General features: G+C 28.5%; 1 protein-coding gene across 3 annotated transcripts in view; it reads right to left on the bottom strand.

The window, feature by feature from the left end:
- Nucleotides 1–23,996, bottom strand: part of LOC107069137 (uncharacterized) — a 114,299-nt gene that overhangs the window by 22,633 nt on the left and 67,670 nt on the right. The window contains exon 2 of one of the 3 annotated variants that reach the window (XM_089172359.1): nt 13,811–13,885. The exons of 1 other annotated variant lie outside the window; for it this stretch is intronic. In XM_089172359.1, the coding sequence (XP_089028485.1) occupies nt 13,811–13,885 (75 nt within the window). The remainder of the gene's footprint in view (nt 1–13,810; nt 13,886–23,996) is intronic. One more of the 3 variants, XM_089172360.1, reaches the window with a different exon arrangement.

The raw sequence follows: 23,996 nt of genomic DNA, 5'->3' as shown, positions 1-23,996 counted from the left end.
ATAATAATAATAATAATAATAATAATAATAATAATAATAATAATAAAAAAGACAAATTACAATTAACAATCTTTTAATCAATTCGGCCAAACAAATATTCGACTTTAAGCAAATTGTTGTATTTAAATTCTCTTCTAAAATTTGTAAATTATTAGTAACCTTTTTAATGAATTTCTATAATTATAATTTATTACAAAATGCATTATTTAAATTCGGATAATTTATCAAAATGATTGAAATTCTTTAACTATTATAAAAATAAAAACAATATAAATAAATACAAAATAAATACAAATTCAACGAGATGTTCTTCGTTACGATAAAAAAAAAATAAAAAAGAGAAGAAGACAGAGAGTAAAAGACAAAAAGAGAGAGAGAGAGAGAGAGAGAGAGAGAAAGAAGAGAAAGAAAGTCACAAATTCGTCCCTGAAGAGGTTAAAGATGTATTCCCAAGATATAAAGAAGGAAAAAAGAACAAGAGGAAGAGTAGGAGGAGGAGGATAAGGAGAAGGAGGATAAGGAGGAGGAGAAGAAGGAGGAGGACGATCAGAAGGAGAAAAGAGAAGGGGGAATACAAGAGAGAACGGTTGGTAGCCGTGACCTTGTCTGGTAGCCGACCCCACCGTGTGCCTTGGCGTCGTCCACACGCATCCTTGGCACCCCACTGTTAGCCGGTAAGAAGACTTAAGAAAAGAGGTAGAGAAGGAGGAGGAGGAGGTTGCTTGAGAACGTATAAAGAAATAGAAGAAGGGGAAGGGGTAGGAGTGGGGTAGAGAGTGGGTGAGGAGAAAAGTGAGTGGAAGGACACAACCGTGTGTGTCTTATGGGAGTAGACGATGTTCGTAGGAGTTGTGTGTGGTAGAACCTTTTTTAAAACAAGAATACAAATAAAAAAGAAAACAAATGGAGAAGAAGAAGAAGAAGGAGGAGGAGGAGGAGGAAGGGCTGGAAAGAAAAGGGCGAAGGGAAGAAACACAGAACAGGAACGCAGAGTCGTGCACACTACTCTCTTCTCGTCGTCCACTCTCTTCTCATTGTTACCTAATTTAATGAGCGAACGCTAAAGCACGTGTCTGTGAATACCCTAAAGCTCGTTAGCACGTTCATTGCCGTGAAATATCACGAATGCGCTTGTGAACACACGTTCTCTAAGCTTGTTCAAGGAAATGTTTTTTAAACTTGTTTCTAGTTATATGCTATTCCATTCAAAAGAACGATAGAATGATTATTCTACTAAATTAAACTTTGCCAAGATTTTTTATTAATATATATGAGAAAGAGAGATAGATAGATAATAGTTTAGTAGAATAATTTATTCAACATTCAATGAATTTGTTAATTTTCATTATTTTCAAATTCTGTGGTCTTTGAATTTTTCCTAATTATTTTTCTAACATTCTTGTAACAATTATTCGATCAGTGTACTATTTTTAATTATTTAAGTAGTAATTTGTCGTTGTTATATTTTTGTTTGTAATTTTGTTCAAAATTACATTTTTTATTTAGTTAAGAATGAGAAATTTTGATATTATTATTCTTTACAATGGGCTGCTTCAAATTTAGGATACTTTATTTGTTAAAATTATCATATTACCTATGAAATAAGATGAGAAATTTTAAAGAGAAAAATGGTAGAAAATTATAGGATTGTTGAATATTACATATGCAAAAAAGAAAAATATTGAACAAGATTAATATGAATTATATTCTTTTAAAATGATAAAAATACGAATTAAAATTTTTATATTAATAATATAGTTATATAAAAAATTCAAAGAGTCATGATTTTCCTGGAACGACATATTAGTTTTATTTTTTTATTGTTCTGACTTCGTACTTGACCGGAAAAAAAGAATATATTAAATAATCTTCGATTGAAACAAGACAATAAATTAAATACATAATACATTCGAGAGAGAGAGAGATTAAATAATCTTGAAAAAAAAAAGAAAAAGAGAAAACCTGATCAACTTTTTTTTTTAATAGCATTATACGGTTAAGAATATTATAATAATCTTATAGATTGATATCTCGTATGACGTATTAGAAAGTAGTAATAAAATAAGTACACATACAAGTTTTCTTTAATTGACACGAAGTTCAAGGATACCAATAATAAAATATCAAAGTAACCGAGAAGGATAGTAATCGTAGGAAAAAGAGAAATAAAAAAATAATAAAAAAAAAATTAAAAAACGATTACAAAAAGTTACGTACGCAAATTACAAAAAACAAGAAAAATAAAAAATAAAAATTATGAATAATCTAAAAGGTGAATCAAGATCTTCGAAGAAGGTGTATATAAGTCTTGAACGTAGCAATGCACAACAACTGCTGTACGTTTTACGATCAAGGACAACTGATCATCCAATCATTATCTCCCGTGACTGTACAACTTAGAAACTGGAATAACACTTTCTTGTCAGTTTCTCTATGGCAAATAGTAATTAGCTTGTTAGAAATAGACACGCGGAAGGACATTTATATACGCGTTCGCAAACAGGGGATTATACACACGCACGTAAACCCATAGATTAACGAATTATAATAGATAGTAAAAGAAGAAAAAACAAAAGAATTAAATATCACAAAACATCGATCATTCGATCAAGATCATAATCTATTAACAATTAAACAATAATTATTTGAATATAATTCATGCACACAAAAAAATGACGATAATTGCAACGATTACAATTATAGGATACGGAGAATTTTAATTAGAAAGAAAAAAAAATCCATAACTAAACTCTAATACCCGCGACAAATTTTTATTATAAAAATCCTAAACGTTTCTATATATTACATATATAAAATATATAATAAATATATATATATATAATAAAATATATAATAGCAATAATAAAGCATAAATATAATAGCAATACATAGCATATATATGTATTGCTATTGTATGTATATATATATATATAAGACAACGAAATGATGTTAGAAAAATGAATAAAATTCCTTGCATCGTTGATGTGTATTCTTATTTGTTGTTTACTGAACAAAACCATGATAATGATAATGACGACAAAGACGACGGCGACGATGGCGACGACTAGGATGATGATGATGATGATAATGGTAAAGGAGAGGTAGAGAAAGAAGATGAAGGAAAGAGAAAAAGATGTAAAGAATGGAGACTCTCGACCTGCACGTCCGCAGGCCAACACAGTAAATGGTACCGCGGGTTTCATCGGAGTATATTATTAGCATCGTGTAAACGTGTCTGCTGGCCGTGAAACCAGTGAAAGTATTCCATGGACGTACACACACACACACACACATACCCACCTATACCTCTGATGGTATACGACTAACATATACATGCTAAAAGAATTCACGCAGGTATAGAAAAGTACACATGTGTGTACGTATTTTATACGTGTATTTGTTGTACGTTAAACTTTGCAGAGATGACGAGACTTCAATTTTTTTTTCTTTTTAATTTTTTATTTTCTTCTTCCTTCGGGATGACCATCACAGACAGGAAGAGAGAGAAAGAGATATAACATATGTGCAAATATGTGTATGTGTGAGTGCATATGTGTAAAGACTCGCCCAGATCTGGGCCTTTATCCTCTTTGTCTGGAACTTCCAAGCAAATGTGGGCCCTTCTGGTTCCTGTTAACAGTATAAGAGAAAGACAGTGGTATAGGGGGAGAGACAGGGCAGGGGGATGGTGGGAAGACGAGGAAGAAGATGCGAAAACTATCCCTCCTATGTTCTTTCCCTTTCTTTCTCTCTTATTTGCCCTCGAGGGGGATGGGAAGGAGACGAAACTCTTAACTCTTTCCAGTCTACGTTTCCAATCTTCTTCTCTAATTTAGTCCGCATTTTTAAATTTTTTATTTTTCTTTTTCCTTCTTCTTCTTCTTGTTATTATTATTATTATTTTTTTTTTTTTATATATACCTTTTAATATATCATCTTCCCTTATCTCGAGAAACGATTAATTTCTTCCACGTAAATTGGTTTGCCGGTTTTTGAAACCCTAACGAAAATTTTATGTTGATTTCTTTTTTCTTCTACTTCTACGTGTTTTTATTATTTTATTTTTTTATGGTAGTCAAAATTTGACGACGGATAATTTATTAGAAACATTTGGTTTTTAATAAAATACATAAGATGTCTAAATATGATTTGGATTGTGAAAATCTTTTTTACTTCTTGTAATATTATTCGCAATCACGTTGCAAAGTAGTTTTATTCGATAATTAATAATTATTGATAGGATGAAATTTTTTAATTTAAAGATTAATTACTAGTTTCAATATAAAAGATGTGATTTGTTTCATTTTTGTTGTTGTTAATTTTTTTTAAGGGAGCAAGGTGGATACAAATTTAATGAAAATTATAAGAAATTTTGATACATGCGTGAGAATATGTGTATTCATATATATATATATATATTTGTTTATTTGAATACTATGGTTTTTTTCCACTAGTAGTAATAATATCCGAGTGATGTTAGTCGATCGACATTCTTGTAACGTTTTCTTATGGTAATGCAACATTTCGCCTCTCCTCGAAAATTACGAGATCGCCGTGCCCCCATTCGCCGATTTCGGCATTCGAGCACATCTTCTCTTGGGGGAGGGTAAAACGTCAGAGGGGAAGACTAACTTTCACGAATTCGAAAGAGTTACGTAGACCATAATAACCATGATCTTTTATGAATTCTTTATGTATATATATAAAAAATGTCCCATCTTCCTCTACAAAAAAATCTAACAGTAAAATAACAATAACAATAAAATACTCAAATAAAATATCTAACAATAATATTCTGTTTTTAATTTTGTACGATAAATAATCTAATTACTTTTTATTTTTGATTTTATAGATTGACGTCTATAAAAATATCTTCTTTGTGTGTGTATAAAATGTATAATATAAATTATAATATTAACATAAAATAAAATTATAATATAAAATAATATAATAAAAAAAAAAATAATAATATAATATAAGTTTATGTATAAAGCAATTGTTGAACAAATTTATTCTACATAATTATTCATAATTATATTTTATCTTTATAATTTTATGATACGCAAAATTATCCCATAAAAATTAACACGTAAAATGTCGTCCTTAAAGATAAAACATTTTGTATGCTTAATCATCGATCGCGTGAACTAAAAAGTTTAACGAGAAAAAATCGTCGAAAAAAGAAAAAAGAAAGAAAAGAAGGATAAGTATAAGGAGAAAAGAGGTTTGACGTTAATCCTTGAAGGATAAAGGTGTAACCCCGTAGGAGAAAAGACCCATTCGAAGGAGAAAAGCGATTTCGCGTGAGTGCCTTCGACGATTTTTCATTTTTGCTTCTCGAGAGAAGGTTGCAAAAAGAAAAAAAATAGAAAAAGAAAAAGAAGATGAAGAAAAAAGAATCGAAAAGAAAATTTCGCAGAGTTTGCGTGTCTTTCTTTCTCTCTCTCTCTCTCTCTCTCTCTCTCTCTCTCTCTCTCTCTCTTCATTTTTCTTTCTCCAATTTTTTTTCCATTTTTTATATGACAGGTAAGAAAGGAGTTGAAAAAAGTTGTTTGTAAAAAAAAAAGAAAAGAAAAAGAAAAATAAGAAAAATATAGAATAAAAATGTTGTACAAAATTATGTTGTATAAAGGGTGTCCTGAATTAAATTTTTTTCTCTCTAAATTTCGTTAACATTTCGATGTAATTTTAATCATGCATCTTTGAAATAATTTCTATCAATGACGATTAAAGTATACCATACTTTTTTATTCTAATTTTAGTTTTTAAATAATTTGTCAATTATATTTATAGTGTTTCTTTTTTTCGTTACAATGATTTTAGGGTTTCCTTTTCATATCTGATTATTGTAATAAAATTAACTGCTTATAGATTAATGTTTAGAAAATATTTTGTCAGTTAAACACAAAGGAGATATCCAATATCAAAAGAAGAAATATATCTTGGTAAAAGAGAACTTTAAAACCAAAATAGAAGAAAAAAGGGAATGACATTTTAAAGAACATGTATAAATCCCTTCGAAAAGGTCTAACTTTTGTTAAAGGGTCTTTTTATTCCAGGAAAAAGGACCGTCTGTCAGTACATTTAAATTTTGTTTTTAAAAACCATTCCCAAGCGTTTTATTCCACGAATTCCTCCAGTATTATTCATTACTTTTGAGAAAAAAAATTAGGCACATTTTTCTTCGACGAATTTTATTTCCATTAAATAAAAAAAAAAAAAAAAAAAAAAACCAAACAAAAAATACAATAAATAACCCAACTCATTTAAAACACGTACACGTACAAATTTTTGATTATTTTTTTAAAAGAATTTCACAGCCTTAACTAAAAAAAAAAGAAATTAACAAACGCGCGTGCAAAGAGATTAAAAATATGTTTCCGTAGGAATTTTTACCGATTAACAAAAAAAAAAAAAGATTTAAAAAACGTGTGTATGTGTATGTAAAAACTTGGAAATATTTTTGTATCTTTTTTTTTTCGAATAGAATTGAATTGAATTTTATTATAAAAAAAATTAATATAAATATATGTGCACGAAAATTTGAGATATATTTTTTAAACGACATTGACAATTTTAAAATAATGAACATATGTATGTGTGTATGTGTGTTATTTAATTCTTGAAAAGATTGAGAATAAGAAAAAGACACGGTTATATCAGTAAGGACACACGCTTAGCAACCTGGTTTATAAATTCCGACATATGTAGAAGTACTAGTCAGCAAGTTTTGTGATTCGTGATGCTTTAAACGTGTCTCGTAATGCATATCTTTACTTTCTGTGTATGTGTGTGTGTGTGTGTGTGTATGTTTTTGTATAATTTTTTTTATCTCTCTCTCTTTTCTTCTCTTTATCTTTTTACCTTTTCATCTCATCTTTATACAGTGAGAAATCTTTTCGATATGGTAGCCATCACCCTCCTCCCCCATCGTCGAGTATGATGGTGTGTATCATCTTTTTAAAACCTTTTTCTACTCTTTTCTTTTTTTTTCTTTTTATTTTATCAACGTACAAATTAACACGTGTATATTTTATTCGTAATATGTTTTGTATCACAAATATATAAATTTGTACGTGTGTGGGTGTGCCAGAAAGTGCAATATTTTTTTTCATAAATGAAATACCTTTTATATATATATATATATATGTATCTATTTCTTTCTCAATTTTTTTTTCTTCAAATCACGTTTGAAAAACGATATCATTGATTCTTATTCTTACAAGGAATACACTCGAGTGTCTTACTCAATTTACGATAATTCGTTTATTTGCTTAAACAAAATACAATGATACCACCTTGTCCGTTATATTCTTTATTTTTTTATTTATTATATCGTTCTTTCTTCTTTTCTTCCTCTTTTGATTTTATTAAGAAATAAAAGAAAAAAATTAATAAAAAGTATTCGATGATAAAGTAATAACCTTTGATTTTTAATCAAGTTATATGAAAAAATATTGAATGTTTGAGTCGTGTATTACAATTGATATGATTCTTATCGCTAATGTAGATAATAGATAATAAAGTTTACGTATTATTGGGGTCTCTAACCGATAACAACCCTTTTTCTTTTTCTTTGATGCATACTAGTAGTTATTACAAATTTTAAGAATTTTATGATTTTATTAACTGCATTTCAAAAAGTCACTTATTTAATTATCACCGAATAATATATTTTTAATAACATATTATTTTCATTAATAATTATATCTAATTTATCTTTTTTTTATCCTGACAAAATGTGGGATGTTATTCTTGCTATAAATTAATAATATATAAATAAAATCTATTGAATTTTTCATAAATAATTACGAAATATATTAGAGAATGAAATTTTTGATTTAAATAAAAGTTCTACCTAATATAATTGTTATAAAATTTAGTCATGCATTAAAAATAATTATGTATCAATCGTAATAAATAAAATTAATCAAATATACAAACTTTTTGTTAATCATACATATACAAAATTTAAAAAACATTGTATAACCAATATCTAATTTAATTAATCACAAATATTAACATAATATATTTTCTTACAAATAAAATCAATTCAATACAAATTTCAATAATTTCAATATTCAAATATTTTCTATTTCAATATTCAACATTCAAATATAATTTCAATAATAAAAATAGTTTCGCAACCCTCCAAAAAAAACCCAAAAAAGGTTAAATGCTAAATCTGTCATTGAGTTAACTGCGAACGATATATATAAACAATACAAATAATAAAATGAGTGATAGAACGAGAGAGAAATCGGAGAAGACGGGTAAGGAGGAGGGTTTCGTCCGTGTAATTCGTAAAGTGTTGTAATAATTGAGCACACGGCAAAAGAGGTGTGTGGCAACGAGAGTCGCGCAAGTTTCACAAATAGGTCAGCGAGCACAGCAGTAAGAGTGGTTAAAGTAAGAAAGAAAGAAGTATACAACACATAAGTGTATATATATATAACACACAAGTATAAAATACAAACGTTCGACGAAAGCTCCCTTCTTCTTCGAATAACATTTGGTAATATATTTATTGTCGATTACGAAAAAAAAAAAATTAACTTTTACCCTAACTACCCCTCCCTTTCCGACCATTCCTCTCTTCCTCCTATTCTTTTTTATTCTCCGTCCTTCTAGTTTTCTCCTTTTCTTTTTTCTGCCCTTGCAACGTGCTTTTTTATAATATTATATTTTTGAACGGTCGTATTAGATTTTTTCCCTCTAAAAAATCACGTTTATTCTACCGATTTATAAATATATAATAATAATAATAATAATAATAATAATAATAATAATAATAATTAGATTAAATAGACTAATAGACTAAATTAGACTATGATGACTAAATTCTAGCAGGTTTTTTTTCTTTTCTTTTTTTCTTTTATGTATATTATTTGTAGAATATAACTTTTAGGTGGACTTAAAATTGTTTGATAAGTATAAATTTCTTTTCTTCGATTAATAAATTAATATTGAAGAGATGATTTCATTTTTTTTTTTTTGGTATATATTAACGAGAAAATCAAAAGTTATAATAGTTTATCTAATGGTAAATAAATGTATTAAAAATTACAAGTTAATTTTTCTTTTGATGGTTAATATGTTTTAATTTAAAGTTATTTTTTTTGTTCTTTCTTTTTCTTTTTCATATAAATATTATCATGAAATATTTATTTATAAATTGGTCAAAGAATTTATCTGTTCAATTTCTTTATCTATGACAAATATTTAAAATACCATTAAAACGTAGCGCGCATGGTGCTCAAGCTTGTCGTGAACGTGATTTTTGTGAAAATGGTTGGTTGGTTGATTGGTTGGTTGGTTGGAAGGAAGGGGACGGGGAAAAAAATAAAGATATCTTTCTCAATTGCACCAACCACTTTTGACTTTATCGATCTTCAAGAGATTACGTAAAGGCCGATAAAAAAAGAAAAAAAGGAAACATGAAACCGGAGAAAAAACGGGCCTACGTGCGACTCATATTCAAAGGCTTTCCATCGTCCTTTTTACATATGTATATGTATATATATGATATGTATAAATGTTTATATATGTATGGGCTTGAACTGGCGCACATGAAAACTTCGAGTTTGCCCTTCGTTTTAACGAGTTCTAGATTTTAACTCAAAGTCGAGAAAGCGTTTCTTCATATATACATTCATATATAAATATATACATCAGTGTGTGTGTGTGCGTGTGTGTGTTCGATAAAAATAGTGCAAAAAAGAAATAAATTAGAAAAAAATAATATTCTTTTTTCTTTTAAATTATTTTATTTTTTTATTTTTTCAATAAATAAGATTGAAAAGACGTTATATTATTTTGTTGTAAATAAATTGGAATTCAAAAAATACAATTATCTACAATTTGTATTTTATTTTATTTTTTCTTTGTAACTATGAAAATGATGTAGGACACAAAAATTGCGAAAAAAAAAAAATAAATAGAAAAAATCGAATAACAAAAATAAATAAAAAGCAAATGTGTTTTATTCAGAGTATTGGTACGACAAAAATGAAAACAATTCGTATACCGATCACGTTTAACCAACCATTCGTGTACGCGAGCACCCGAATTAGGCAGGGTTATGTGTTGTTCTACATTTACAAATTGAAATTTGGTATCACGTAGTAAAGGACTGTAAGTTTATATTATCTGATAACTCGTATAACTATCTTTTAAATCAAATTAAAAATTCAATGATTAATTTACAATGATAAAATATGAATACGATGTAAAGGATTTTCTTGATAAGAATAAACCAAATGCATTTTGCCAATGACACTTGCAACTTGCATATGAAGAAAACCAAAAAAAAGTATGAGATGACCTAAAACGAATCCATAAAAAAAAAAGAAAATAACAATACAAAAAGAGAGAAGAAATAAAATGAAAGCAAATTTATAAATGGAACAAACGTTTTCGTTTCTTCAAGTCACAAAGCGATTGTATTTAAATTTCTCGAGAAATTATCGAGGCTTAGAAAGGTTTAGTTTATTGAGTGGGTGGTCCTAAAAAACGAAGGAAAAGAAGAAGAAGAAGATGAGGAGGATGAGGAAAAGAAGAGAAGAAACAAGAGGCAGAAGGAGGTGAAAGGTTTGAATGGATTTGGAGAAAAGGGGGCGGGGGCGAGGGCGGGGTTGTGGTGGTTCGAAATCTCATTTGTAATACAGAATTTCCATTCTCCCGTTCCATTATGTTCTCTCAACTTGAAAGATAATTTAGTATAATCCCTTAATTAATCGACAAATTATGATTGAACCAAAAAAAAAACAAAAAAAGAAATTTAAAAGAAAGGAAAAAGAAAAAGAACAAAAAAAAATATATATATAGCGTAACCAACAATCAAATTTTTAAAGAAACTTTTATAATCGTTATGGGGATCATGTTGTAAATTGATCTTGATTCGCGTGTAATATTAATTTCTTTATAGAAATAAAAGCGTATTGCACGGAGAGTATGTATTTACGATACATCAGCTTTAATGTATCCTAATAATACGCATCGATCTTACATCGTATTATCGTTGAAATATGAACACACAACATGGGTTTTTTTAATAATTTTTTTTTTATATTTTTCGAAAGTTCCAAAAAGAAATTTGTAATATGGCACGTTTTCAAGGATACAATTTGGGCTCGTTAGAAGTTAACTTTATGAGAGAGGATATTCTTCATGGAATATATATTTGTGTGTGTGTGTGTGTGTTGAGGAAGTTGATTAAACATGCAACGAGAATCACATAAATGTTTATTTTCAAAAATCAATAACAAAAGGAAGAAAAATAAGAACAAAATTAAAAGAAAAAAGCTCCAAAAAAAAAAGAATACGGTAAAAAGCAAAAAAAAGGAGAGGGTGGGAAGGGGTAGGGTAGGGTGATAGAAGAAAAACGCATTTACCCGTGGAACGTTAATTAAATTAGAAGGACCACTAGAATTTCTCTTCGGGGTGTCGTGCAATTAACGCTCTGTTCGAGGATCATAAAAGTGAGAAAGAGAAAGAGAAAGAGAAAGAGAAAGAGAAAGAGAAAGAGAAAGAGAAAGAGAAAGAGTAAGAGAAAGAGAAAGAGAAGAGAATAGGAGAACGTAGAGTTAGGTAGGTAGGTAGGTAGATGGTGGTAGGCCGACTTTAATTAACCAAACAGTGTGGCAGGGAAACACGATGAATATTTTATTTTCTTACACGGTTATATGTGGGACATTGTGTCAGGGAGTTACGCGTAATAGTAGTTAATAACTCAACTTCTAAACCGCCTACTCTAAACGTCTGCTTTTATTTATCGATTACCTTTTCTTAACTAGGAACACGAAAGTGAGAAAGAGAGAGAGAGGGGGTAAAGTTAAAAATATTTAGTTTTTGAAAAAAAAATGAAATCATAATGGATGAATAATCTCTACGATGAAGTTAGTTTGTCTATACGATTTGTGTGTATGTGTGTGTGTGATTGTTTAAAATTTATTGATTTTAAAATGAAAACAATTTAACAGATGTAATTGTTTAAACGATGTAAAAAAGTTTATCGTTGAAAATTATATGCGTATCTATGGTGTGAATAGTCAATGATTTTTTTTGTCAATTAATATTAAAGATATAGATAATTTTAATTATAAGGGAATTTTCGTTAATGTTTTTCTAATGATTTTTTGATTTTTTTTTTTTTTTTTAATATTAGTATTTCATATTAAAATTTTATATATCTTTGATTGTGGATTAGTCAATGATTTTTGATTATGTAATAAAATGTATTTTAAAATATAGCGTATTTTTGGTTGTAATTAGTCAATGATTTGTTTACATAATAAAACGTTTTTTTAGAAGTTCATGTGTCTATGGTGCGATTAGTCAATGATTTTACTCTATAGTTAAAATATTTAAAAATATTTAATGTGTCTACAGTATGATTAGTAAATGAATGAAACGAAAGTGATTTTGTCTCATTCATAAAAGCGATCATTGATAAATTCTTCGTAGATTCGTATCGAAAAATTCAATTGATCCAATTGATTCCAAAATTCGTCTTATTCATAGACACGTTCATTGACTGATCACTTATTCGTAGACACGTATCGAAAAATCATTGACGAAACTTTTTTCATAGACTCCAATAATTTTTTATTTCTATTTTTTTTTCTCTTTTTTATGATAATTAAACACACATACACAAGAAAAGAATAAATTTTAAAGAAAGAAATAAAAAAATAATATATATAAATCAGAATATTAAACATATATTTAAAAAATATAATTTCTATCGATTAATTCTAATTACTATTCAATAATAATTCAAAAATTCAATAAAAAAATAAATTGAAATAGCGATAGTAAGCACATCTCACGCATTAATTAAAAACTGCAATGAAGCATGAAAGGAAAAACGAAGAAAAAAAAAATAAAAAAAAAATAAAAAAAAAAAGAAAATTAAAGCAAGAAAGAAGAAAATGATCGAATGAAAGAAAAAGAATAATAATAAGAAAAACTGAATGGGGAAATGGGTAGTTGTTACTGATCTGGTGCGTTCCCTGTGGTGTATAATGTCGTTGGCATCATTTTGCTGTTCAATCTCTCTCTCTCTTTCTCTCCTTTTTTATTCCTCTTTAATTCTAGTTTCTATGATGACGACACGATTTAGAAGAACGTGCTCTAGAGACTTGATTCTAAAAGCCAAATAATCACGTCCCCTTTTACTTCTACTTTGCTATTTTCACGCGTATTTTAAAATGTAAACGATTCAAACTCACCCAAGTTTATTTCGATTAACAAATCCTAAACATTTCTAACTTTATTTCGTTCATATATATATACACACATATTTTTTTTCCCAAATATAAATTAATTTGATCTTTTTTTTTTTAAATATTATTTGGAATTTAATTTTCCTGATTAATTTTAATTATTAATTTCTTATGATTTTTTATTCACGTTTATGAACGATCCCAAAACATGATGATGATAATGATAATAATGATGACACACTTACAATTAGTGTTTCCTTATATTTCTTTTTTTTTTTTTTTAGTTTTTAATATAAAAAAATTAATTTCTCTCTTTCTTTTTCTTTCTGTTGCATTTTTTCTCTGTGTATACCTGTGTGTGTGTGTGTTGTTTGTGTGCAAAAAAAAATATATCATTTTCTAATTACTATTATAGTATATTTGTTTTTCTTCTATCTAAAGGAAAGTAATAGTCGACGATAATAAATCGGATAAATATAATAAAAAATAGAAAATAAAAAATAAAAAAAATATATATATTTAAAGCGTGCTCCAAAAAATGAATCACACGGGATTGATTGATGATTAGAATTGAAAAAACGTACGCTCGTTTAGCTCTCTGAACGGTTAGCTGTCTGTACCTCGTGTCTTCATTTTTGCTCGCTACGAAACGGTCCAGTCTGAAAGAAAAAAATAGAAGAGGAGTCATTCTCCACGTCTTTTTCTTAACACAAACCTACACAATACAAATTTTCTTAATTTTTTTTTTTTTTTATATGTTTTTTCTTCTTCTTTATTTTTTCAACGTAAAATAATTCCTTCCCCGCCCCCAAATAGAAATGTTATCTAACCGAACCATTTATCAATCTAATCAAACTAATCTAAACTATCTAATGTAAGACCTAAACTAAAATAACACAAAATTTTATTCAATATTCTTATTTTATACTCGACTAACTAAATAACAAATTTCTCATTCTCATTCTATACTAAAATAATACAAAATTTCATTCAATATTTTCATTCTATATTCAATCGTGCAAATTATTTGTGATTCCCATTGAAAGAAACAGATATAAAAAAAAAAAAAAATAAAACAAAAAGAAAACAGAATAAATAAAAGAGAGAAAATTATTATAAGATAAAAGAAAACAAAAAATAATCTTAATTCGTAAGTACGAATATAAAATACGATCTCGTGAAGGTTCGGATAAAGCCAATGACGTCATAATTAAAGGAAGAGAGATAAGGAACACATTTTCTACGAGGTTTACAGTAAGCGATTAGAGTAACAGAACAGGATGTTTTAAAGTGTGTCATCGAAACTAAAATGACTTTTGAATGAATATACGACTAAACGTTATACTAGTTCAACTAAATAAAACAACACGAGTTGATATTACTTACAATTAATTCTATTTCTACTGTAAAACATGTATTATTATTATTATGATAATAATTATAATAATGACAACTATATAATCGTACAAAATAAAATAAGATTTTATTTACCATTTTTACTGCAAATATATATATATATATATATATATATATATGAAAAAATTTTCGAAAGATGGAAATAGAAATAAAGAAAAAAAAACGAGAAAGAAAGAGAAAGATAAAATGAAAGAGAATGAGAGAGAAAGAAAGAGAGCCAGAGAGATGAACGTATCTAAGAACAAAGGTTATTCTCGTTTGGAATTTAAAAAGCAAACTGCCAAGCCCTACGAAATTAAAGTAGGCCAGTTATCGTCCAAGTACTTACTTCCTTTAAGGACCACACCATGAACAAATATAGAAAGTAGTTAAAATATAAAATAGAAAGAAAGAAAGAGAAGAAAAGAGAACTCTTGAATAAATTCGAGTATATGTATTTTTTGTTTTTGAATATTATGTGTTAAGGAAAATTTGTATAAAGATTGATTAAATGTTATTAACACTATATTGGAATATTATATATTTATAAATCGTGTAGAATATCGTGTAGAAATAAAAAAAAAAGTTAGAATAGTTATAATATTAAATATTAAGTAAATTTAATTTCAAATATTTCGACACTTCTGTAATTGGGCATTTGAAATAATATATTATTTTGTTCTTCATTATTTTCTGAATATATATATATATATATATATGAAATGAAGATAATTACGATTGGGGAATAGAAAATTCGAAATATTTATATAAAATATTATTCACAAATTCCGTATAGTTTTTTATACTTTCTAATAAGTGAGTTTGCATTGAAAGAGTTTAGTTTTTTAATTAATTTTTCTGTTTTTTTTTCTTCTTTTAAATGAACGGTGGTAAATTGTTACTAGGGTTTTTTTTTCTCTCTTTCTCTCTCTTTTCTGTTGGAGTTATCGTCATCGTCGAAAATGGATGTTGAAAGTCGCCGAATATTGTCGTATTCATATATGGGTATTAGCATATATCCAGGAAACGCGTGACACGAATACAAGCTATACCTCTCTTATTTTTCTTTTTTTCTTCTCCCTTTCAAATATATAAATATATATTTTTTATTATATTTCATCTCTTTGAAAAAAAATAAATAAATAAATAAATAAATCTTTTTCTTAAAATGCGACTACGAAGGATGATAAAATAAATTCGATGAATTACGACAAATGTTTAAAATGTTTTATTATTTCTCGTACGAATTTTATTAATTTTTATTATTAAAAAATATGATTGCTAAATGAGTTCGTACAAATTTAATACTTAGTTTAGTTCGTTTTTGTAGTTAAGTGTCATAGCGTGTAAACGCAAGTATTATAGTTGGAAGGAAACGTAAGAAAGGAAACGAATGTTTGCTCCGTAATTTCCGTCCTTTCACTTCTAATCGTCATGACGATTTTAAAGATTTCAAAGAAAGAGAAAGATTTAATATAAAGATATATATATAATATGCATTTTCACTAGGCACTCATTATTATTGAATAAAAATGTAAGAATAATAAAAAAAAAAGATAATGTTATACTTCCAATACGCTAAAAAATAATAAAATTAACAAAATAATATTAGAAAATAATCGTTTATTTATAATAATAATAATAATAATAATAATAATAATAATAATAATAATAATAATAAAATTGTTCTTATTTTTCTCTTTCTCTTTCTCTCTATCGTAGTTATTTTATTTTATTTTGCAATAAACCATCTAAATGCAAACACGCAAATTTCGAATTAAAAATTTATTAGAAATTTTTATATTAAATAAAAATTACCTTCACACACGCACACAAAATATAATCAATCAAATTGTCATCTATATATATTTTAAAAATTCCAACAATACAACAAACAGAAATAAATCTAATTACATCGTAGTATAAAAAACAATTCACGAAAAATCTTCTTTAGTCGGACGATAAATATTTTATTACTTATCAAAACGAAATAAAATAAAAAAAAAGAACATTACAGAACGCTGACGAATAAACAAAATAAATTGCATTCAAAACAATATAAAAAAATAAAAAATTAAAACAAATAATTTTCCAAAGAATGGAAAAATAAGTACATATATATATGAAAAAGAGAAAAAAAAATGAAAAAAAGAAAGAAAAAAAATGAAAGATAGCAAATTATCTCTAAATATTTTCGTTAGACGTTGAACCTGACTTTTTGAAATAAATAAATGTTTTCTCTCTAACGTTCTCGATAAACTCGACTCATAAACGAGACAGCACGTGTGCGGATAGCGTACACATCTATTATTATCACTTTAAGTCTCCAACTTGGCCAAGAGAAAGAGGGAATAATATATCTCTCTCTTTTCCTCGCTTTTACTCTTCTCTCTCTCTCTCTTTTCCTCTCTTTCCACTCTTCTCTCTTACAACACACATACACATACTCTTCCTATAAATATATATATATCTTTCTCTATCATAGATCTCGTCAGTACTCTAACTCATCCATCGAGCCATTTGGTTTCCGGCGCAGTTTCTCTCAACGTTTATCGTACACGCATATGTTCCCTACTTTTAGTATCACATCGATGCCCATTGTTGTTATGTTATTAAACACGGTTATGCGTTGGTGGTGGGTATGTTCAAAGAAAAGAAAATGATAACGTTTTAAGATAAAAGGAATAAGAAATATGTTACGTCGTGTTCATCAACACACGTTAAAGAGTATTTGAAATATATATGTGTATAACATATAAGATGGTAATAGACATATATTTATATATGTGTATTAACATGAAAGATCGGAAATTGAATAACGTCGCTTGTTGTGTATGTTCAAAATATTAATTTAAAAGTATAAACTCCCAAATATTCGGTCATTTTTGGTACCAATGTATTTGGTATATGTTGACAAACGAACATGTGAATCTTGACATTCTCCAATTTTGATCCTTAACACATACACATATGGTAACAAATATATATATATATTATATGAAGGAAGTTGGTAAGTTTCTTTCAAAACTATTTCACAAGAACCCCCATCCCACCTCCCTGTAACACACAAATTTATGTTAACAACTCTGAGAAATCTAGATTAATAAGAATCATATTATTTCGAATGTTATTAATGAATATCCTTTCTCTTTTAATAATAACAAAGATATATTATTAAAAATATAATATAAATTTCAACAGTTACGTTCTAATAAAACTATATGATATTTGATGTTTTTGTTAATCCTTTTGAAGCACGTAACATAAAAAAGAAAAAAGAAAAAATTAAATTTTTTTATTATAAAGTAAAAAACTCGAATAATCCCAACGTGTACATTTACGCATCAAAAAAAAAAGGTAGCGATACTTTTAATACCGTTCTACTTCACAAAGTTAAAAACGATGTATTAAATAAAAGTATATATATATATACTTTATAGAGATAGATAAAAGTGTGATATGAGATAATAATTAAATAGAATTAAATATCATATATACGTAAACATGGATATTAACAAGGACATGTGTTACATGAGATATATGTTAACGAATATATTCGATGTATATGGAAATATTTGAAAGAAAAGGAAAGTAACGAAAGTGAATTTCAATGTTTTCCCTCCAAAACGAATACGGGGTGTCATTGATCTCTGATTTTCTATTTACAATATATTCTTCTCTTTCTCTCTATCTCTCTCTCGTTTTCTCTCTCTCTCTCCCTCTCTCTCTCTCTCTCTGTCTTTCTCTATCACGGAAAATAACGATCGACGCACGATCGGAGCAAGCCTCGCCCCAAGCGAAACGATCGATCCCCCCGACGACGACGACGGCGTCGTCGTTGCGATCGAAAAAGGGGTTGGTTGTGTTTCCTTTTACTCATATACCACATATTTAAAAAAAAAAAAAAAAAAAGAAAACAAAAAAAAATTGAGAGAAAAAAAGAAAAAACATATAGGCATATACAGATACGGATTACACGTCATTTTATATGCAATATATACACGAGAAAAAGAAAGAAACGAATGCAAGGGGGTTGAATCGTACGTTAATTTCAACGAAAGAGAGAGAGAGAGAGAGAAAGAGAGATATATCTAATGTTGTGTGTGTGTGTACACAATATATATATTGTTCTTTCCTTTCTTTCTTTTAATATTTAATCGAAACACACGATTTATTTATTAGTATTAATACAATTTAATTTGTTGTTACTATCGTTACGACGTATTTCCGACGAGATTCTCCAAAAAGAAAAAAAACATTTAATTTTTATATTGTATGTGTGTGTGTGTATTTTTTTCTTTTAAATAAAATTGCACAAAATTGCACGAACACTCTTGTTGATCAATTTTCCATATAAATTAATATACAAATATACGTATGTTTTATGTATGATGTAAGTTTGTGTGTGTATATGCGTACGTGCGTGTCGCGTGTCTAGTACGTGCGTGTATGTTTCTCTCTCTTTCTTTCGAAACCGTGTAGGAATAAAATGCGGAAAAAAATTCAAGAACAATAAACAACACATGAAAGATGACACAACGCGCGATGAGTTTTTAACATTTTCTCTTTATATTTTTTGTTCTTTTTCCTTCTGGTTTTTTATTTATTTTTTTCTTTCTTTCTTTACCAAGAGATGATGAAGAAGAAAACTTACGTTCGTCGAGCCTTCACCGCCCAATCCATATTTCGTTGCACAACGTATTCCACAAACGTGACACAACGATGCCTCTCGTGTTGCTGCTTTTATTCTTCCTTCTCTTTTTATTATTATTATTATTATTATTATTATTATTATTATTATTATTATTATTATAATTACTGCTACTACTATTATTATTATTTCTTCCTGTCGTAGTGCTCTTCGTCTTTTTTATTAATATTATCAATTTTGTTAATCTTATTTCTTCTTCTTTTTCTTCTTCTTTATGAAATAAGAAAACGTTAAAAGAAAAGAAACAAAAAATATTGCACACTGTCGGAAACACCGTAAGCACACCACTGTTCCTTCCGTTAAGATTCTATCTACTGTATATCCTCATTTATTTATTTATTTATTTACTTATTTAATTATTTGTTTATTATGATTATTATGATTATTATTATTACTATTAATTATCCAAGTGAAAGTCTTTCTTCTTCTTCGTCCTCTTCTTCTTCTAATTACACGTATTGGTACAATATATATATACATACGATGTATATTTTATGCTTTTTTTTTCACTACCAGTTAACTAACGCGTGAATTTCAAAACTAATACATCACCGTTATTTATTATTTTCTTTTTTTATATATTTTATATAATTCTTGTGGAATTGGAGGTAGCAATGGAGTACGTGTTACGATAGTTTTAGAAGATTGGAGGATAAGACGAGATGAAAAACTTATAAAGAGTAAAAGAAAAAAAAAAGGACAGCAGCACAAGTTTAAAAAATGAAAGAAAGAACAACGACGGAACGAGAGACCTAAACGGAAGAACAAACGGTCGCTGTACTGACCAGGAGGAGACTGACAGCGTGTGGCGTGCGCGCTTACTCTGACGCGCATCGAGCGCCGCCCCGTGACGAATAGCAAACACGAATGCTTCCGAACTCAACCGAATATAATTGCCAGTAGTGGGGGTCACGTAAAGCACAGTACGCGGTACAGTCCCGTAGCGACCACTTCGTATGCCCTTTTCCATGATACTAATGAACCCTAAATTTATACATTGACGTAGAAGAAAATATTTTCTCTTCTTGTTTTTCATTACATAATATTACATTACATGATATAATCGATTATTATTATTATTATATGATTAATAAGAATAATTAATAAACTCGAAAAATGATTTTTGTCTTATCATAGGAAGAGCAATAATTTTTAAAAATTTGAATGTAGATTAAAATAAAAAATTTACATTTGTTTTCTGTTGATATATTATTTGAATATATGATGCTTTTGGTAATAACAAACGAATGTTGGGTGAAATTGTTAGAGATTGTAAAGAGTATGTTACGCCAATGTAAGCCAACGTTATCGTCGGCTTTGCTGCCGAAATATTTATTCGAGGGGACTGTACGATGATGGAGAAAGATAGATTGATATACGAGAGAGTGAGAGAAAGAGAGAGAGGGAAATCAGAAAGGGATTCGAGGGTTCTCCCTTGGTTGCAGTCGCCGTTTCACGTAGAGAGAGAAAGAGAAAGAGAGAAAAAGAGAGTAAGAGAGACCCCCTTCCAAAATTCAAGCGGTCGGTCGACGAATTAAGCCTGTAAAAATATACGTGCCTGCACATAGTATCGATATACATTACATATATACTATGTATATATATATATATGTATATATGTAGATAAAGAAAGATAGATTGATGGATAGATGAAGAGAGATAGAGAGGAAGAATGAAACGTTTTATGCGCCATGGAAAAATTGTCCCCAGCTTTTCGACGACGAACTTTTTAACTGAGAATCGATCGATGAACCCCGTTTGCCCGCCTATTAAATTTTCTGCATCGTTTTGACCTTGGAAACACGTGGAAATAAAAGAACTGAAAGAGAAAGAGAGAAAGAGAAAGAGAGAGAGAGAGAGAGAGAGAGAGAGAGAAAATGTTAGTTAATGGAAAAAAGAAATAAATAAAACTAAATTGAAGTACAGGGAACGCCAATGTTCTCTTTTTTTATTGTTCATTGTCCCCGGTTTTCTTTTTTTTTTCTTTTTTATGGGTATCACGATGGGAAGATCGATAGAACGAAGAAGAGATTCATTTGGATAAAAGAGAATGAGTTAGAGAAAGAGAGTACAGAGAAACCCCATAGCCTCTTCCCTTGGATCTGATATTAGAGGATACAGGGTGTAGTGGGGTTCTTTCGAGGATCCCTTCCAGTACCAGCTGTTCTTTCGTTGAGTCAGCCTGCCAAAAGTATGGCTGAATTTGCACAGCCATTTTATATAACTCTCGATAACGTATTACGAATATTCTTCGTCTCTTTTGATTTTCATTTTTTGTCTTTTTTTTTTTTTTTAAATTGATGATTTATATTTAAGAAAAAAAATATTTCACAACAATCGTGGGGAATATAAAAAATAATTACACGTGTAAAATATTTTATTATACCTCTCGAAAAAAAAGGATATTTTTATTACATTATGTAACGCGATTAAAGTAAAGAAAAAAAGAAAAGAAAAGAAAAGCAAAAAAAAAGAAACAGAAAAAACCATATATATATATATATATATAAATATACACGATAGTTCGATAAATGTTAAAATATTATAAAACAATCCACTGTTATTTCGAAAATGAATTATACCGAGAGAATGTTTCAAGGCTGAAAGAACTTCGAGATGATATTTTGTAGTGTTTTTATTTACTCGTTCAATGTAACTTCGGAATAAGCCAGGTAAAAGGAAATCATTGAGTATCTCTCGATGGTGACGACGAAACGAAACGAAATGATAAATGTCTATCTGTGATGGTAGAGATCGGTAAAAGGGAAAGGTGAAAGGACTGCGAAACATGACGATATGTCATTTGAGAGAAGGGTTCAAGCAGATTCTTAGCTAAATCTCTTAATATGTTTGTCATTTAAATATTCTCAACCATACGCACACGAAGCAATACACGTGTGAAACGTATATATGACTGACATGAGTACAAAAAATGCAAAAAACGTATATGCACTTAGAAACACGTGCATGATTCATGAACTAACGCTAGTGTACAAAATTAATAAGATTTGTTTCAATCGTAAGTATTAAATCATCGAACTTTGAATAAGTTACGAGATATAGTATGAATTTTGTGTAGAATAGAAGACAACTCTCTCTCAGTAGCACAAAGCAAGATATTAAGTTGAAAGAGAGAGAGAGAGAGAGAGAGAGAGAGAGGGGGAGAGTGAGAATGATGCAGAATATATCAAGGACCGTCTCGTCTGTTTGGAACGGAGGACTCGAGAGCAGGTATTTAACCTCGGTGGCAGCTCGTCGGATGTCGACAAAGAGAGGGGTGATACCAGGCCCACCTGAATCCCTGACCTGAGATTCGAAGTGGATCTCACATGAAAGAGAGACAAAGAGAGAGCGAGAGAGGGAGAGAGAGAGAGAATATTTTCGCACTAGCTCTCTATCTGGCCTTTCGTCTACCTGCCCGCATGCTTTTCCATAATGTGTCTGGGACTGAACAATGGCTAACAACATATGAACCTTTAAAATTCAATGTGTATGTATATGCGCTTGTGTATACAAATTTGTTGTGTATATGTGCGTTGCTAAAAAAAAGTTTTTAATTTATATCATATATCATATATATGTATATGTTGATAATTATTTTGATATACGATGTTCTGTATATATTTGTGTGTGTAGATTTATATGGAAATGTTTAATTATATGTTAAATATTGAAGATAATCTAAATGTTAGTTTCCGCGAATTATGCATTAAGTTTTCTTAACATTTGTAAGAATTCAAGATAGAACCATGGAATTTCGAGGCAAACTCAAACCCCCGGAACGAAGAACTCGTCCATGTAGAAATGAGAAAGAGAATATGAAAGAAGGAAGAACGGAAGAAGGAGTTGAAGTGAAAGAAGGATAAGGATAAAGAGAAAGATGATGATGAAGAAGAAAAAGAAGAAGAAGAAGGAAGGTCATTCTCAAAGCGTGTTGCTATGTCGAGCAAGAGTATTGTATGCAGATCATACTATTCATTGTATATGCAATTAGAAATAGGAGAATCAGTGAATTATCAATGGAATCGTTTCAAATAATTTATCATCTCTAATTTTTTTTAATAATAATAATAATTATTAGGAAAAAGTTTATAATGCTTATGCATAGGTGAACAAAATATTCTAACCTATTGTAATACCTTTTGAAAATAAATTATAATGATTCGATATATTATTATTATTATTATTATTATTATTATTATTATCAATAACATTAATATTATATTTTGTAATTATTTCAGAAGTTAAGATAGATAGATAGAAATATATAACATTTTATTAAAAAATATTCTGTAATATTATTTACAAATTTTTACATAATTATTCATACTTACACATACTATATATTATTGTTATTCTTATTCCTATTACTACAAAAAAAAAATAAAAACTACAGTAGTTAAGAATCAGTGTATATTATATTTTTTTATTTTTTTAAATAAAAATATTAAAGTAAAAATGAAAAAAAAGATATTGAATAAAACGAGAGTACGGTTATGTGTACCACAATGAAAAAAAAGTAAAAGAAAGAAAGAAAAAAACAAACAGCTACATATCCAGCTGCCGTTAGTAAGGATCAGCAGAAAACCGTTGTAAGAACCAATAGAAATTCATTAGATTTCATACAAAAATAACCTCCTTCCTTCCCCTCTGTCCTTTGAATT

Source organism: Polistes dominula, unplaced genomic scaffold, assembly GCF_049000335.1.
Source record: "Polistes dominula isolate Pdom_NZ unplaced genomic scaffold, Pdom_raw_medaka contig_73, whole genome shotgun sequence".
In the NCBI taxonomy this organism is placed as follows: Eukaryota; Metazoa; Arthropoda; class Insecta; order Hymenoptera; family Vespidae; genus Polistes; species Polistes dominula.
Note: the sequence above shows the minus strand (reverse complement) of the source record. Positions and strands in the feature narration are given on the sequence as shown.